Consider the following 19759-nt stretch of genomic DNA (forward strand, 5'->3'; position numbering starts at 1 on the left):
TTATATAATCAGTCGATGGACACATACTGAACATCTAAACACAGCCGAATTTCAAGTTTTTGAAACTCGGCTGTATTTAGATGCTGATAATAGTAATTAATTGTTTTAATGTCATCTTTTCGAAATTTCTTTTCGGATCCCCCAACTTATGCCAACCTACAGAGGATCTTATAGGTTCTTATAGGTTAGATCTAACAGAGGATTAACAGAGTGTCTACGGCCCCCGGGATCATTCCTTCGTACAAAAAATACGTACAAAACACATTTTCTAAATTTTTCTGTAATTATTTTTCTTTTACACCTGATTTGTGGTAGAATTTTCGTTGCCAGGTTGCGCCATGAGAGCTACTACATTACAATACACTGCGCGCGCCCTGGTAACGAGCATTGGCGTAAGCAGGATCGACCTTTAAAGGGGGGGGGCACATTGGGTTCGGGGAGTATAAGGAATATCTCCCACGAGGAGAAATATTGAGCTACTAGCCTTCAAAAAGCATCTGAAATTAACAGAAATTGATAAAGATAACATTGCGGTATAAAAATATCTTTCAATATTTAAATTTTTCACTGAAATATTTTAAATTTTTGATCGTCTTGGGGAGGGCACCTGCCCCCTATGTTCTGTCTTGCGTACTACGCCTCTGGTCTCAAACGTATGAAGTCAAGGCCGTTACTTCGCTACAAAATTTCTCAGCAACAGTAAGGGGGGGGGGGAACTTATCTATTTTTTGCTACGTAACATAACAATATGAATATATAAATATCTTAGCACGGAGAATCACGATTTTAAAGTAAGAAAGGAGAAGAGCGATTCTTGGATTTTCAGTAAATAAATTTTGTCTTCGGGATCATAATAAATATTAATTAATTAATTTTCATGTTTTCTCATAAAAGTGCGCAAAAACACATTTGTGATACTTGATTAAAATTTTCCTTCAAATTATCTGAGTAAATTTTATATAGGATTTTAATGCGTTATTATGATATCCACTAAATAGGCCATTTAATCCTTTGAAGGGCAGACATTTTTCCAAAACACACAGGAAAAAATGTAAGCAGGTGCACCCACTATGGGACCACCCTCCCCCTTCAAAGAAGAATTATTATATTGATTTGATATATATTTATACTTCATCAGAACATTTTTGTTTGGAAAATTCTCTCGTCACATCTTAAAGCAACAACGTTATTATACCCCTCCCCCTCCCACAAGGGGGTCGTGACCAACACTTTAGGAATTACTGTATCAAGGTAATAGAGGTAAAGAAAGAAAATTATTTTTAAACTGTTGTATCTCGAGGGCGGTAAAACATTACTCACCTTTGGTGGCAGAATTTCTAAGACCGGCCCTGAATACACATCATTATACTGAATACAACTACACCTTTGAGTCAATAATTATTAAACAGTTGATGGAGAAAACATAAGGGATATTAAATGACCGCGTTTTTTTTTTTTGGTGATGGGGAGTTTTCCCAAATGAATTTTTACACCTTCATTTTGTACATTTTACTTTATGTTTATTCCAGGTGCTCGACGTAAAATTTAGCAGAGTAAGGAAGAGAAATGTATTCCCTATTTTACATAAACGAAAGCCAGAGAGCAAAGTTAGTCACAGAATAATCCTTTGGGTCGTGAATGAAGAGCCTCCGAAATATTCACAGATCCGCGGAATGGGAGCAGCAGGAACATCAGATGTACGCATGACTGTCTTCCTAGAGAATATTCTCGGGACCGACGGACAGGCAAAACCCTTCCTTAAGAAGCTCCGCGATGTATGACGGACATTCCGTCGAGTAATTACAGAAGTTGAACAAACATTTAACGGGAGAATTTTAAAACGCCGAGAAGTTCAACTAGCCTTGAAAGTAGCTCCGCGTGTGAATAGTTTAAGGCGAGAATTGTCCCCGGAGGAAAAAGAAACGCAATAGGGCACCTAAATTCGAGTTTAATGCGTGGACTATCATCCTCTACGTTTCCTTTTCCGTTAAATGCGCAATTTAACTGCACCGTTCTTTCGACCATTTGCTCCTTTAAAACTTTTCCCCTACCAACCAAAGCTTAAGCTACATTTCCGGCATAGCTGAATCGAAAAGAGTTCGTTCTTGTGTGGCGAACGAGAAGCCAGACAAGAAACAAAAACAAAATAAATAATAACAATAATAAAAGAAAGAAACCTTAAGACCTCAGTAAAGTTCAATGTTCCGCGAAAATGCCCTATCAACTGCTTGGAACGGTGCATTTCCATTCGAAGTATCACAGATTTATTCTCCGTATAAAACTGAATCAAGAGAAACCAAAAAAAAAAAAAAAGACCTGAAGACCACTATAATGAAAGAAAAAGAGAAGAAAACGACAAACCGACCGAAATGTGCATTCTTCGTCCTTTTACTTAGTTTTTATTTAGTCGATCTTTTTGTTTCCGAATGAGAATTCCGCGAGCAAATAGTTGTACGTTAAACGTGACACCGCGGAAAACGATTCCGTTTGAGCTATCACAAGCTCATCAAGCCCTTTCTTCTTGGACAACAATGTCTGAGAAAATTATAGAGGAGTTATCTCGAATTCGGCTGCTTCGACGTATTTGTTTCGTGATTTTTACTCTAATTATACGAAATTTTTCTCATCTTGTTAAATCTCCTTTGATCCATGCAAATGAATCAGATTTTATAAATCGAAACCTCGTGAACATTCGAATATAGAAGCTTCTTCAAACTATGACAGAAATGCATCGATATCTGCAATGACGATGTCTGGCATTGGAAATAATGATTTATACAAGATAATGCCTGAACTGAATGAACATAAAACGACTGGATATGATGCCGTAATAGTAAAAATGTAATTGAAATATAATTGAAAAAGTAGGAGAACAAAATTGAGTAATTACTTGAAACGTATAGACTACGTCACTAAGAATCAATACGGTTTTCAAACAATAAGACCTTATCGGAAAAGTAAATAATACCTAAACCAGAGTTTCAAAAACAATAATTATTCAATATTTGTCTTCATCGACTTAAAAAGAGCGTTTGATAATGCAGATCTGATTCTGCTGTTTCTTAAGTTTGAGAGAGCTGGAATCTCTGATGAAATTTTGCGGTGATCCGAGATGTACTGTTATAGACGAACGCAGGCAGTCCATAGAGAAAATGAAAAAAAGTAATCATCTTGATATAAAAAAAGAATACCTCAGGGAGCAAAAACCTGTCCCACTTTTTTCTGATTTATATTAATGAATTATGCCACCTAAAATCGCATCATGGTATAATAGTATCTGCGTAGATCACACTGTATCGTTGTAGAGGGGTTATCGTTATTTCGAGAGGTAACATTATCATCAATCACTGGTAAATTTATCCATCTCTTCTAAATTGGCATTGTTGGTACGACCATAAAATGCATTCATGAGTGTTTATTCATTTCATGGCAAAAAAAATAATAATTGATTATACACTCATGTCCATAAATTAAGGATAATTCCGAATCACACGGAAATCGAAATCTAAAGTAAAAATTTCATCTGTAGAATTATCACACACATCTGCAAGAATGATATGCAAATTTCAGGAAGCCACCAGATAATACCGATAGTACGTCACAATGTGTGCACGAGAGTGTAAGAGGTGGGTATATAAGGAATGGTGGCAAAGAAGTGAAATTGTTCACAAGAGTTCTGTAAGGCGATCAGTGCCATAAGCGAATAGTTATGACACAGAGGACGCATGTGGATGATTTTTTACATGGTAGAATTATCGGCCGCCTGGAATGTGGGCGTACTCAGATGGAAGTATTATAGGAACTTGGAATTGTCCAAAGTATCATCTCTAGGCTTTGGTAACGATTCCAAGATAACGGAAATGCCAGTAGACGTTACAATACAGGTCGCCCCCGAGTTACAACGCCGAACCAAGACCGGTATTTGACAGTAACTGCCAAAAGAAGCAGACGGAGCACAGCATCCGACCTGTCTCGTCAGCTATCTGCAGCCACGGGTACCACAGTTTCAAGGCAAACCGTGTACAGACGTTTGGGAGATATTAGTCTATATGCTCGGAGGCCTGTCAGATGTGTTCCGCTCACTGCAACTCACTGTCGGCTTAGATTAGCCTGGAGTAGAGAACATGCAATGTGGACATCATCACAGTGGGCTTGTGTGATGTTTTCCGACGAGTCCAGGTTTAGCTTGCAGTCTGATTCACGTCGGACTTTCATATGGAGAACGCTAGGTACCCGTTACCACCAAGACAACATCATTGAACGACACCGTTACGGTGGTGCAGCATTGCTCGTTTGGGGTGGGATTATACTGGGCTCCAGAACAGATCTGCATGTTCAAACCGGAACCATGAAAGCCCAAATTTATCGGGACATCATTCTGGAACAACATGTACGTTTGTTTAGGGGTGCCATGGGCGCAGAATTTGTGTTTATGGATGACAACGCCCGTCCTCACCCAGCAAACATCGTAAACGAATGCCTTGAATCTGAGGATATAACCCGTATGGAATGGCCAGCATTCTCACCTGACTTGTATCCGATAGAGCATGTGTGGGACATGCTTGGCCGACGAGTTGCAGCCCATCAACCACCTCCTACATGTGTACCGGAACTTCGGAGAGCATTGCTTGCTGAGTGGAGTGACCTTCCCCAAGATCAGATCGATAATTTGATACTCATCATGCCTAGGCGTTGTACGGACTGTATTTCTGGAGACATACAATGTATTAACCATCATACCAACCATGTAATAGTAAGTTTTTGTAAAGGAGATATTTTTTACAATTGCTCCAGGGAGCAAAAATCGTAGTTTTTATGAATGGTATCATACATACACCATCGTTTTTGTTCTTTATCTTTTGTTTAATAAATGGGCTTTATGAATAAGTAACGTTTGTTTTGTTTCTGAACCTTTATTTGTCGGAGCTGGCATTATTCTTAATTTATGGACATGAGTGTATTTGATGAATATAATTCAGTTGATTGTTTCAACCTGTAAAGTATTTTCCCGCACATCATTTCTTGCACTATACGAAATGAAGTTCACAGCAATTTCATTGACAGTTTGAAAGGGTTGAAAGTGCGAAATACCGATGTTGTTAACAACCTCGAAAGAACAGAAACCGGAAAAGAATTAAAAATAATATTGCAGGCGATTTTGAGTGAAATATAAAAGATATCGTTGTAGGTAGTAGTTTCAAAATATCGGTACAGAGGAATTTACCGTAGTAATGGATATCGTTGTATCAAGAGGAATTTAACTTTAGAGAACAGGTAATTACAAAAGCATACAATGTGGAAAAAAAATATCTCTGTAGAAGGGAGTGTTGTTGTAGCGAGGTTTCACTGTGCAAAAACGTATATTTCTGTATAATACAGTACAACAGCATTATAACGGATCCCATTATCAAGGACTTCGCTTATAATGGAAAGTTGAAGAAAAAATGTAATTATAAGAATGCTTGTTAAGGAGAGACGAGTTCAAACTCGTTTAAGCATTTAAGAAGTATTAAAAAATATTATCTGATGAATAATGATTTAAAAATCATTTCCATGCAAGCGATTAAACATCTATCGTTTAGTAGTTTTTACATAAACATGGATGTCCTACATGATTCATACCGCTTGCCGACCGGAAAAAAATTAACATTAATGAAGTGTAACATTTTTAAAATTTCTCCCGAAAACTTCGACTTAAACAGGTATTTGAGTTATACGGGTTCGACTTATCGGACCGATTCCCACGGACCAACGGTTCAAGAATACTGATTCTAATTAATTGACGAATAAACGGTTCAGTACATTGATTTAGATACTTTATATTCGAATGCTGTACGATGTAATGTTCATGAAAAATTTCTTAGAATTGGTGTTTTTTGGAACAAAATATATTAAGATCATCGCATCAGTATGAACGTCACAAGTCTTTGATTTGTTTTTTATTATTGTCGTGATAGGTATAAAATACAGCAAAACATAGGCATGCGATATTTTATAAATAATCTCTCTGTCAAATTAATTTATTTCACATTTCCAAATATTGTGTATGACACTCGTCGTTTTACAGCACTCATACATGAATGCGCTGTTCGGATAAACTCTTAAAGAATTCAGTATAAAAGAGAAAGGAGTTGTTATATATAAAGTAAATTGGCCGCGAATTGATGAAAGATAGAGAAAACTACCGACCGCATCCATAAAAGTCTCTTCCGACACGAGGCACGTTTCGTTTCGTATCCGAGCACTAATATGTGCACCACATCGCGTGAGCAGACGTGATAATTTGCTGCGTGAGGCGTTCGGGAAATGTTTTTGAAACACGTAGTTTCCAGTGATTAATGGCACAAAGTGACGTTATTGGAGTAAAACCTCACGGAAAACAGCTTCATCGCGAGCGTTTTCCACAAACACCACAACCGAGCCTCAATTTCCACAATCTTTCGTGGACATAGAAACCTTAATTATGATCAAAAAGTGGAATGAATAAACATCATGCCTAGTACAAGAGGGAGGGTTTTTAACATGAAAAATGGTTTATATAAGCGGTTATTCCGTCGCGGAATAGCCCGGGAGAAATTCCAACAGACGCGAAAAATTGTTGAACAAATTTTCTCAGTTGACGACATACGTTAATTTACTGATACATCTGCGCCTACGCAAACTCCAGGGGATAAGACACAACCAAATGCAGTGGAACCTCGTTTACAAGTCACTCAGTAATGCGGCCTCAACGTTTATACGACGTTTGGCTTATGTCGCGATTGATTCCTATATATTGCAATGCAAAAGTAATGCGAACTCTGAATCTTTTGAAAAAACGTCATTCATATCCACTAAATGCGCACAATTTTTATATGCAGTGGAAACGCGTTGCTGCGACAGTTCTTCTTGCATATTGCAGCCGTAAAAACCATAAATTTTAGGGTGATTGCTGACGTATACGGAAGCAGCCAGTGAATTTGCTGATGGCAATTTAGAGTGGACACTTGAGTGATTTGTCTATTGCTTGTTTCTGAGAATACGCAGACGAGGTGAGCTTCAAAGAAACGGGTTTCAATTGTTTTGCTGGCTACATATGTCATTCCTTTCAGAATTTTTTTCCCCCCAGTGGTTTTAGCGTTATCCGCAAAGGGTAAGTTATTTAGAGTTAAGTTAGAGGTTAGTTATCTCCACACACATATTGTAAGTATTTCGGGTGGGGGGGAGTACAGGTCTGCCAATATGAGACACATACACAATAAGTTCTTTCGATCGTTTCGTGTAGAATTTTCTTTCTTTGTGGTGCTTTGCGTGCTGGCTGTGTCAATTCCGCCGTTCGTAATGTCGAGAAAATAAAAAGTGCTTTCTCTTAAAAAAAACTGAAAATTTTGGAAGAATTCGACAAGAATTTTAATGATGGTAGTAGACCTTGCAGGCGTGCAAGCGCCCCTCATCTATTTCGGAGCAGCAAATCTCATTTTTGGAGCAGAAATTTTGAAAATGGAGCAGAACTAAAAACGAACTATAACTGCAATATATATATAAGGAGTAATTTTTCTGTGAAATTCCAAAAGGTTTGCCAAAAATGGTTGAAACAAACAATTCTAAATAAATTTCCTTCACAAATTGAAATCCATATAATTTTTTTCTGGATGATCTTATGTCACTACTAAAACATGCATTACTGAAATGACGAATAAAAATTATTAGACTTTTCAAATTAAGCGACATGCATACTTAAAACCTGGGCAGCAAGAATTTCTGCTGCTTGAATACCAAAATCTTATTCATCCTGATATAGCAAAAAATGTGCGTGCAGAATATAATAAGGGTTTCCGTGAAAAAAAAATTAGCTTCGCACAGAATTTAAAGGAATTATTAAATTTAAAAGCAAAATCCAAAAATACAAAACGAGGAAAATACAAATACCATATTTACTTAAGAAATTTCTCAACCTAATTGCATGTTAATAGATTACGAATCACGAGTCGCTTTCAGAAGAAGAGTTCAGCATCTCAATGACAATTTTTTTTCAAATTTTTCATGCCCTTGAACATAAGATTTTGTATGTCTTATTTCATTAAAGCATTGGATGGACAGATTTTTCAATGGTCGAACAGGCTTTTATTTATTTGTTAACAATGAAATTTCTTTCACTGTCTGCGTTACCATGTGCTAAGGACAAAAAAGCCTTCACCAAAACTGGCAAAATTTTGAACTTTGGGCTGCTTTCAAGGTTTGAATATGTCTGCTCAATACCTATCTATCCTCTCAACTGATTTCACTTCTTGTAATTCTTTGCATTGTAGTGCAACCCATTCACCACACATAATTTATAGTTCTGTTGGTGATACAATGTTAAGAACGTCCCAGCAATACGTGAGGAAGTAATGTACCATCCCAGCAATGCACGAGAGGGAGTGCGAAAAACAAGAAAGGGTGCAAACATTTTATTCTCTCCAACAACATCTTTTGGAAAGGTTGGACATTAATATAAAAAAGGTATCTCACAGAAGTTATGTAAAATGAGCACATGCTCCAAGTACAAACTCCTTCCTTTAACTATTATTAAATGCATGCTCCTCCCCCACCGCAGTGGCGGACCATGCGGCCATATTGGGCCCCGCTCTAGGAGGGGTGCCAAATGGAGTTGAAAGGGTGAAAATAGTTTTGTTGACTAAACAAAAACACATTCCGCATGGGTAGAAATTTTTTTTCTCAAGCCGCCCCTGTGTGTGTGTTCACCAAATCCGGATTTTCGCAATGTGAAATTGTCACGATCGGCAACCGTTGACGATAACCACACGACCACATAGTGGCTAGATGACAAAACTATGAATATTTTAGCTGGAGTTTTTACAGATCCCATGTTTCCCCAATGATCTTCGATAAATGTCGGTAATTTAAACGAGTAAACCGATCCCTCTTTCCGATGTATGCCATCTTTGAACGCAGATTGGCAGTCGCGAAATTACCGTTATTATCAGTATATAACCCGCAGGAGAGAAAACGGTCTCCGAAATCGGAAAATTCGCCATATTCATTCAGGGACTTTGATAGCCCGCCGGTTAACCAATAACAGTATAGGACTTCATTTATCAAGGTAGTAGAACTACTTTCCAAGGTCACGAGATAACGCGATTGTGGTACATGGTGGGAAGTGGAAAAAAAAGTTTCTCCCTCCGTATCTTTTTCGTGTGCCGTGAACAAAATTTTCATGCTTCTTTTTCCTAAATTCCGGGTATTTGACGTACTACAGTGCATTAGCGGTACCTCCGCGAACCACAAACAAGAATTGGCGCAAATGCGCAGGGATTCGGCTCCTTGGCGCACCATGTAGCAAGAGAACCGTTTGTTCAGAACGCAGTTTGGGGCAATTGGCGCAGCTCTTGCACCCCTGATCTTGCGAAAACAGTTGAATATGCCTGTGTCAACTTTGAAAACGATTATAAGGCAGAGAAACAAAATCAAAGGCCAAGCTGATGGTTACAAATCATCAGCTTGTAAAAAAAAATGAGAGTCCGAGAAATTTTCCCAAGTCGACATTTTTTTTCATTGCAATTTCGTTGCAATTTTTTTTCCAATGTCGTGTCCTAAAGTTATTGTTCTACTAAATTTATTTCTTTAAGTTATTAGAAATGCGATTTAATCTTTCTTCTTTCAAGTATGATTGAAATGGATTTTTTTTAAATAAAATAATTGGAGATGTTATTAAACACATTCAATTTTATAATATTTTGTATGTCTGGGGGGGATTATTATGATGATTTCGTGATTTATTTACATGAATCACCAGTTTTTCCATCATAAATTTTATACTTGTTTACTGGGGAGGTGCGTAATGGCATCTACCCATGTATGTAACATGTCTTTCTCAAGCTCAATAAATGGTTTGGTTCCCCGGAGGCACCCGAGTCCCCTGGGGCAATGTGCTTATATCATCGAGTGTGACAGAGCCTGGGTGTCTTTCGGTTTCTGTCACTATCACTATATATGATGCGGTAAAATGTAAACATATTTGTCTGATAACGAAAAAAATCCGCTAAAAAAATTTCCCTTCAATACTCTTCTGATTGCGGAAATAACACAAATACTTTCTACGCATATATTCTGGGACTATCGAACCGGAAATATTATTATTCGTCACGTGGCAACTTTCGTTGAGATCGGGATCAATTCCAATTTAGGATTCCTCTTCTGTCGTCCCTTGGGAGGGGCCATCGGATGTTTCTAGAGAAGTCTTTATCGGAGTCATATACATAGGTTTTATTTTCAGTAAGGGTGAGTTCATTCACAACCGTCTTGAAATTCATCGTTGTCTGACAAATATTAATATTTTATTTTTTGAAGAAAAACCAGTTTCAAGGATATTTTTCCAGCAGCCGATAATTTCCGAATTCTTCGTTCCGTAATCCGGGGCTGCTTTGCAACAATTTTGAAAGAATGGATTCATCGTTGCCTAGCGGCTAGTCTAATGCAAATTTCCGAATGGTTTGTATTTTTCCGATAATATCTCTTAACGTATATATACGAGTTAGTGGTGCACATCCGCTATTTGGATATCGTTTGCTGAATTTATCTGTGCCAACAGATTCTTGATCTGAAATTTTCACTTAATTATAAAGTAAATACGGTGCATTCACATGTTGAAACTAATTGTCTCTAATTGTCTTTCAAACCATACCTTTCAAGTTGAATTTCACTGATTGTTTATCATTATGTGCTCGATAGTAATTTGATGGTAATGTTCTGAGCAAAACTGGATTTACTTTGCACCACCACCCAAAATGTTGTCTAAAGCAGCAGGTACCAAAGGGGTGGACGCTTCGACCCCCCAGGGTCTAGGGCCTTTTCACTGAGGGAGGGGAGGGAAATCCGTACCCCCAATTCTAGAATTATAAAATAAATTAATGCTAATTAAAGCTAATATAAATAAACTACTTAAAAAGAAAAGTTTTAATTAAATTAAAAGTGGAAGCGCTGTTGTAACATTGGTAAGCAATAACGTTGCAGCAATAATATTGTTATGATTTGGCAAAAACAGTAATTGTGGCGATAACTCTCGATAGGCGTATGAAACACTGTTTTGGTTCTTTTGCAGCCCTGCATAATGTATTGCTAAAGCATCACATTTACTAGAACTATATGCAATGCCCTCTGAGGACATTTTATCCTGTCCTAGTAAATATGATGCTATAAACGGAAGGCAGCCCTCCATTATTCGAGAACATCCTCGCTGGTGATGACTGTTCTTTTCACTGCTGTAAATGGGAGGTGGGGGGTGTCTATGACATGCACTAATATTGGCCCACGACTGAAAGTGAGCGTTCATGGCAGACATCAAGATTTAACGGGGGTCTATGACTAAAAGTATTTGGCAATCACTGGTCTAAAACTAACGCCAAAGTAGTTTTTTTACTTCATTTAGGGCGTAATTCAACTGAGTATCAGTCCTATCACGTTCTAAATGAATATTGCTTGTCTCCTGCTTATCGGTAAAATAATACGAATTTTCATTCATATCAGTTGATTTTTTAACGTGTTAAATAAGATCAGTGCCGTCTTAACGCATGGACCCACCCGGGCACGACTCGGGAGCCTCACGAACATGAGATCTGGTTATAATTTTCTAGGATTTACCAAGTAGAGCCTCCGAAAAACCACTTAGCCCGGGGGCCCATGATACTCTTAAGACGACCCTGAATATGAGTTGCACTTTTGGGAATTTTAACCATTTTTTCATTCACGATCGAAAAAATCCATTTATTGTTAATTTTCCGTTGTACTGTGTGGTAAGTAATAAATTTTAAGTGAGTGGATAGTGTGTTCCGAAACATTGTTCTTGCTAAGAAATAATCCATTTTTAAGGTAGTGGAAAGTAACCCGCTCCTATGAGTTACTTTACACTGACTTTAAAAAAAATTCATAAAATTAAAAAAATATATTGTGACGGATTTTTTTCTTGGAAGAAGAGACACATGGTCTTAGAGTATATCACTTTTTAAAATCATTTCACATATTTTTGCTGAACCTAGAATGAGTTTATTCTTATAAAAACTCTCAAAAGAAGTGCAAAGTAGCCGCGGTTCCGGTACTTCTCTAGAAAAAAAAATCACGACATCATCAAGATATTCTGAACACACGCTACACACGTTGTATATGTCAAGTGTGTTATCATCAAGCGTTTGTTACGGAAGCCGGATTCCATAATTAACGCTTGATGGCGGGATCCGGATCATTACATTCTAAACACTAATTTGAAAAAAAAAAAAATTCTTTACCCTCTACGGTCTCATCTATATTTGAATATACAAAAAATGGTAAATGAATGCATGGTAAAAGAAAACCCATTATACTCTACTTTCTTTTCTCAACGTTTACGGTATTTTAGGAAGTGCATGTTTTAGTGCCATTTCAGTATAAAATACAGGTATAAAAGATTGTAATACTTTTTTTTTTATCTAGAAAGAGCTGAGCTTCTCTTTGTCTGTGTCGTTTTTTGGAGAGCTGCTGAAATTTTACGAGTCCAAAGATCTAAAATATCACACAAAATTGAGGAGCGCTAATTGAAGGGGGGGGGCACAAAACTATTAAGCTTTGCTAAGCAAGATATTATCTGTTTATAAATAATATTAAAATCAAGGCAAACTATATATTTTATCCTTTATTAACAGTATTAGCTAACTAAAAAATCCGCTCTTATTAATTGAATTGCTGTTTGTTAATATGCATTCCTTCAATTAAAAATATGCTAATTGCACCAAATTACATCCGTTTTTGCAAAAATAAATAAATAAGATACGTCTTTATATACAGGGTGTCCTATAAGTGCTAATGCGACCTTTATCTCATCAACCGTCAGTCGTAGACGTACGTTTCCAATTCAAAAATACTTAAAAGCCGTTCAGAAATTACCCCGTACCAGTTTTGAGAGTGAAAATACAGTGTCACGAAATAAAGAAATCGAAATTTTTAAATGACCCCCTTATCGTTTATTTTCTAATTTGAAAATTTTTGCCGTGTATCACCTGAGGTCAACAGGAAAAATGTCACGCCTCCAAGTGTAATATTCGCTGAGAAAAGTTATGGAAAAAGTACAAAAAAACGATCTCTGACAAGGCTCCTTTCCCCTCATTCGTATATACTGTCCTTCCCTAATATTTCTCCAATTTTCGAATTCGAATATCTCAGACAATATTGGAGTTAAAACGTGGGATATCTTTTGCTTTTGTTGGACTCGACTCAGAATAAACAAGGCAACAGTTTTATAATTGGGAGTTACAGGACATGGGGGACCGTATAGAAACTTTTATTGTGGGATAGCCTGTATTTTCATTCTCAAAACTGGTGCAGGAAAATTTTTGAACGCCTTTTGAAAATTTTTTAAATTGAGACCATACCTTTACGACGGACAGTTGATGAGATAAAGATCACATTAGCACTTACAGGACGCCCTGTCTACGTTTCACGGGGGTAAACATAGAGGGTCGAGTTGCTTAAACTGGTTCTGATTGAAAATCTATATCATTTTTTATATTAGAAGAATTTCTCTTCGTACGCCACGTAAGCAAAAGTTAATATACGCAATATACACTTAACTTGTATTTATTCAGTGCCCGTAGAAAATGTGATTCGATTCTGCTCATTGGAAAATGTTAAAAATATCCCGAATCGCCCAAAATAATTTTTCACCTATAACATATTTAGAGATACGCGTCATAAAAATACGTGTCAAATAAACTAGACAAATTTCCACAATTTTTTCACCCTATATACGTTTCTTAACCATTTCTGCCCGGACAATTCCAATTGAAATAACTGACGTGTTTCGATTTCACAGATCGTTCTTCCTGTGGAATGATTACAATTATAATTTCATATTGCACTGCTGTTCTTTGCCAATAGATTCCAATGATATACTTCTCAATCGTAATCGGTTGTGTGAGTTACACTTAACACTAGAACGGCCAGAGCAGTCATTTTGACGGTTTTTGATTCTGGATACACTATAATTTCGACAGTATTCAACTAACACACTCCGTTTTTGGTGACTTCTCGTTATTTTTGTACTTGTCTCCATGTACAAAAATTTGAAAACTATTCAGGTTTTGTTCGGGACGTATCGGCGTTCATACCTAGAACGGTGAAGAGCAGTCAAAATCACTGCTTTTGACTGCTCTTGTAAATTGTATATGTTTTCTCCTTGTGGTGGGCGTTAATGTAAATTTTTGCTTTTAAGTGTATTCCCTATCATTTCCTGATGACACACACACACACACACACACACAACACTACATATATTCAGGAGTAACATATCAATAAGAAAAAATAAATGAAATAATGCTATTTGTTTCGCATCGTGTTACTGTGGGTGACCTAAAAGATCTATTGGCACAGGACATATGCATACACATCCAAAACACTATATATTATTTGGCTATAGCCTCTGTTATCAAATTTGAGGAATCTTTTTTTTTTGGCTGATCGTCCACCTGGCAAGCTAAGTAATTGTTTCATACCTCTTCATGCCACCATCTGCTTTGAAAGCTTTCTAGGAAACATAGGCCTATTCACAGCGTGTAGTCGTGTGTGGCTCTTAGAAGAACGATGTATTGGAACAAAATATAATGATATTCTTAGTGTACTAAATGATATTTCGGACATTTAATTCAAAGAGATTTACGATGAAAACTCTGACAACGAAAATCACGATTTCGTGCTATGTTAACACGAAAGAGAAAGTAGTGATTCAGGAAGTGACTAGTCTGAATCATATAATAACGAAAAAGAAAGACAAAGATGCATTTTTTTTAAATTGTTTATTTTTTATAAGTTAATTTGTAGCATGAAATTTTGAGAGTGCCCTAGTTTTTCCTCGATAGTGCAAATTTACAGGGGCATAATAGTTGATGTTATCCATAGCGTGCGCGAAGAACAAAATAAAGTGAACAAAAATGACCATGATATCCATGTAAAAATGTGTACATAATCGACATGAAGCAATGCACGATGTGATGCAAATGCAATGTTTATCTACCTTTTTTTTCATGGTAAATCTTGTCTACAGTTGCTTTCTAATTTTTCATATATACAGTTTGAAAGTCATTTTATGGACATCCTGTATGCTTGAGAAAACGCAAATTTCTTCAAAATTAACAAATTGACCATGTGGGATAGCGCTTGTTACTATTTGTTTCAAAAAATTAGTGTAATTAATTGCACTAAAAAGAAGCAGCAGTCAAAATGACTGTCAGCGGCCCTTTTAGGTACAACGTATAGTCCGGCCCTTCTAGTGTAAATTCTGTTTGTTGATATGTACAAGTAATTCTGATTTCTGCCTGACTGAAAATTTTAAAAATTCCAGCTTGTGTTTATTGTATATTTGAAAAATCATACCTGTATTAATTTTTATTTCTCTTATGCCCAGAAAAGGATGCACTTAAATTACATTTTTGAGAATTTTAAATTATGTAATTTGAATATCCGCCTTCAGAACGTCCAGTGATGCCGATTGCAATCATTTCAGAATTTCAACACTGGAATTTATTTCCTAGAAAAATGTTTGATATTCATGTTTTCTTGGACAAAAAAAACGAAATAAATTAATTGAAAATTTTTGTACCTGTTCAAATCAGGTCAGAAAGATTTACTTCATTCCTTTCACAGCTCAGCAAAATACATTTATTCCTATCCCAAATGAGCCCTCTTTCACTTTCAGATATAAAGCAGTAGAAACTAACAATTTCTCTTTCATGAAATGCATACATAATTCGTTGACTTTGAAAACTCAGTGTAGGTTTTATGAAAAACTTATTTTAGCGGATATATATATCGCCCCTCCCCCTAATACTAGAATCCTGAATATACATTGTCCATGGGAAAAATAAAAAAAATGACGTTCTAATACTTGCTCTACTTTGTTACTCTACGGAAGCTATTTTCCTAAAATATTCTGTTACACGTGTTTGAATAGCGATACGTGTTCGCGTTTCAGGCAAATCTTTGGTAACAAAATAACGAATCCAACCATCTGATAAAAAAAAAAGTGAAAATTTGCACATTCATGCTTCTAGCACTAAGGGGACGATATCGTTGTATTAAGTAAATAAAAAAAAAAAAGAAATGTTTCCTCTATCTGAGTGCAACACTATAAAAACACACCTAAAAACAACATTATTCGTATTTTATGGTGCAAGTTCATCAACTACTGATATATATTTATTTGTGATCTGGGGAGAATAAATCTGCGATTTCAATTTTCAATGATCATAATCTATAGAAAATAATTTATTGTCACTTACCTGCAACAAAGGCAAGCACATAGCACACTGAAAGTACTAGAATCCTTTTTACGGGAAATGCCATTTGAAATCTCTGTTACGTAACGAATTTTCAGGTAAAATTAGAGAAATTTCTTTTCCCACACACAAGTCAGAAAAGCTTTTTGTTTGTGTTTATAGAATCAGTCTTTCCACGCAAGATGCATATTTGTACTGGGACTTCCATGAGATTCACCAATTAATGCAACGATGCAAAATCAAAATATCCATATTGTCAGTGGTTGCTTATTTCATTCTTCTTCACAACAATTCTGATACTTGAGAGTTCCTGAAGTAAGCACATAAAGCTCTTCTTTACCATGTGCTAACGATTATCTTCACTCCAGTTTAAAAAGATCCATCAATTGGAAACTTTAGTGTTTGTAAATCGCATTTCGTAGCTGGTTTCCTATGATGTTCAGAATATTCTGAAGGACTGGGAAAGGTTGAAAAATGTGATCGGAGAAGATTTTTTTTCGGATATATGGCTATTGGGTCATATAAACGCGATTGAGGAGGTGCAGTTCGAAGTTATTCGACATCGCCGTTCATGATTTATCCATTCTCACGTGGCATTTCTACGCGTTCGTCGATCCTCGAACAGCAGCAGCCACTTACGGAAAAGGATCGAGAACATTAAAAAAGAAAACTGGGTATATTGTTCCGTACACGGGGCCGTGTGTTCATCCGACTGCCGCGATCTGTCGAATGGGTCACTAGAGGCGAGCAGTTCCATCTACACGTGCTTAGGAGTGGCGCTGCCGTAGTAGTGTATCGTATGTATCTCCTCCTCGTTTCACCCAACAACGCCTGTGGATTTAATACAGGCAACACTGGAGAACCGACTCCACCTCGAAGTTTCCTCTCTATATCTTCTAGTGTGGACCTCGGCCCTCTCTGTCTCTCTCTTACCTCTTGGTGAATGTATGTCCCAGCAGTGCCTTTGCCTTATCTCGCTCGATGGGATTGCAGTCGGATGAGCGGTTTCACTCTCCCTCTCTCTCTTCGGAAAAGAGGATCAAATAAATCACCCTCTCTCACTCTCTCTCTAGCTCTATTCCCTCTCCTTCGCCTTACTACTTGCTTCCTCTTCGAAGGTTGCTTTAATATTCCGAAATCCGGAAGTGTTACCATAATTTGACTACTCCACGTCACATGCCGCTTATGCAAATCTCGAATGCATCGTGCTCCTCTTGCATTCCATCGCTTTGATCACCGGTACCATCTCCCCTCTATCTCTCTCTGTCTCGACCGGTTCACCTTGTCCTCTCAATCATTTAATGCGGGTGCATACAGGACGATAATTGTACCTGAACACCTGATATCTCTTATCCGATGACTGTATCTATGTCTCTCTCTCTTGCCAATTCGACTTCAATTTATTAATGAGAATTAGGATGCCTTGTTAAAACTGGATGTTCGGGTGAATATAGGCTGTTCCTGTGAGACCGGAGTGATTCCCCATCGTTTTCAATAAATTTCTGAGAGAAGTTCCAAGGAATTACCAAATGTGGAACTAATTTACTCGACTAATCAGAATACAGAGAGTGTTCTGTAAGCCATAATGCGGCCTTTATCTCATAAGACATTTTTCGTACTGGTGTGGTTCCACTTTATAAAAATGCACAAAATTGTGTTCAAGAATCACTCTTTACCCGTTTCGGAAGTGATAATACAGTGTGCTTTAAAATAAACAAAAAACATCGGAACCCGTATATGTGACCCCTGTACTATATATATATATATATATATATATATATATATATATATATATAAATTTTTCTTTTTTCTAGATTTTAAATTCAAATATCTCAGCAAATATTGCATTCAGAAACGTGTAATTTTTTTTGTTTTTTGAGAGACGAACCAACAACTAACTTTCTGCTATCGGGTTTTTTTAAACAAGGTGTCCATATAAAAATTTGCATTTTTTTTATTAATTTTCTTATTTTGTGACACACTGTATACATTTGATGATTTCTGAACACATTTAGAGCATTCTTTTCAATTGAAGCCATAACTCTACGACGAACGCTTGATAAGATAAAGGCCGCATTAATACTTAAAAGACACACTATATTCAAGCAGAAGCTGTGAAAAATGCTCATAGATTTTTCTATTTAAACAATATAATTTCTAGCTTCTGTTTAATTATACGGAATTAGTGAAAAATAATTAAAAATTTCGAAACTTGAAACTTCATTGAGAAACAAACAAAAATTGACATAAAATAGCGTTGTTCGCACCAAAATGCGTTCCAGCGCTATTATCTTCATTTATTACTACGTTCTTTGCTTCCAGTTTTTTTTTATTATTAATGAAAAGGTGAAAATTTTACTCACAGATGGCACCATATCACGAAAAACCCGACATAACACTCAAGCAGTGCCTGATTGATGTTTATTACGATTTATGTTGAATAGAACCACAATATTTGAATATGAACACCCTTTCTAATATACACCGGTGAAAGGGTGCTCATATTGATACGTTGTACTTTTATGCAACGCAAATCAAAATGAACATTAATTAGGCACTGTCGGTGTCATATTCCACACATTTATTTATTCTTCTGATTCTATCAAACATGAAAATATATCAGACATTTCTCCAAAAAATACAACTAGATAATGGAATTCTCAAACGATTCCGATTGGCATCATTTAGCACCTTCTGGTGGTGAGTTTTTGAACTTTTTGTTAATCTTCTTTGTTGAAAATTTCATCCCATCACCTCCTGTAAACTAATACCAAGTTTTATAAAATCTTCTCCAGTAGTTTTCCTTTTATGGTCATTTCAAAGTGAAACTTTAATCATAAAGATCCTGCATATCAATGTTTAGATATCGATGACCCTATTCGTTTGATCGTTAGAAGTTGCCATAGTTGATAAGAAATAGCTATAGTTAATACATAATGAAAAGCATATGAAATTAATATGATAATAAATAGCATGTGAAATTAATAAGGTAATAAATAGCATGTGAAATTAATAAGGTAATAAATAGCATGTGAAATTAATAAGGTAATAAATAGCATGTGAAATTAATAAGGTAATAAATAGCATAGTTAATTATAAATAGCCATAATTATCACACAAAAAATACGCCAATTTTATGACTCAGAATGATAAGGGTATAGGGACCGATGAATGCCCGATGAAAGCTCGAAATTCGGACATTGGCCAGATCAACTGGGTCAGCCAAATGAGAAACTGGCCGAGTTCAGGATTTGGCAGTTTTGCCTTTATCGGGCAAAAAATGGAAGAAAAATAATTAGTAAATGAATCCGAATAAAAATCACTTTATCCCTAAGTGAATATAATATTTTTATAATGAATATAATAATTTTTGTAATGAATATAATAATTTTTGTAATGAATATAATACTTTTTGTAATGAATATAAGAATATCACAGTAATTATTTGAAAAGAATTGTTTCAGCACACTCAACACTATTCT

At 36.3% G+C, this 19759-nt stretch overlaps 1 protein-coding gene across 2 annotated transcripts in view; it reads right to left on the reverse strand.

Annotated features, from left to right (window-relative positions):
- The window catches only part of LOC149087808 (cell adhesion molecule Dscam1-like), a 190262-nt gene extending 173272 nt beyond the window's left edge, over nucleotides 1–16990 (reverse strand). For both annotated transcript variants that reach the window (XM_089231720.1, XM_089231721.1), the window contains exon 1: nucleotides 16281–16990. In XM_089231720.1, the coding sequence (XP_089087846.1) occupies nucleotides 16281–16344 (64 nt within the window). In that variant the 5' untranslated portion in view covers nucleotides 16345–16990. The remainder of the gene's footprint in view (nucleotides 1–16280) is intronic.
- Between the last annotated feature and the right edge of the window lie 2769 nt (nucleotides 16991–19759).

Source organism: Pholcus phalangioides, unplaced genomic scaffold (genome assembly GCF_987345545.1).
Source record: "Pholcus phalangioides strain wild (caught in Gottingen) unplaced genomic scaffold, Ppha-v1.0 ptg000004l_1, whole genome shotgun sequence".
In the NCBI taxonomy this organism is placed as follows: domain Eukaryota; kingdom Metazoa; phylum Arthropoda; class Arachnida; order Araneae; family Pholcidae; genus Pholcus; species Pholcus phalangioides.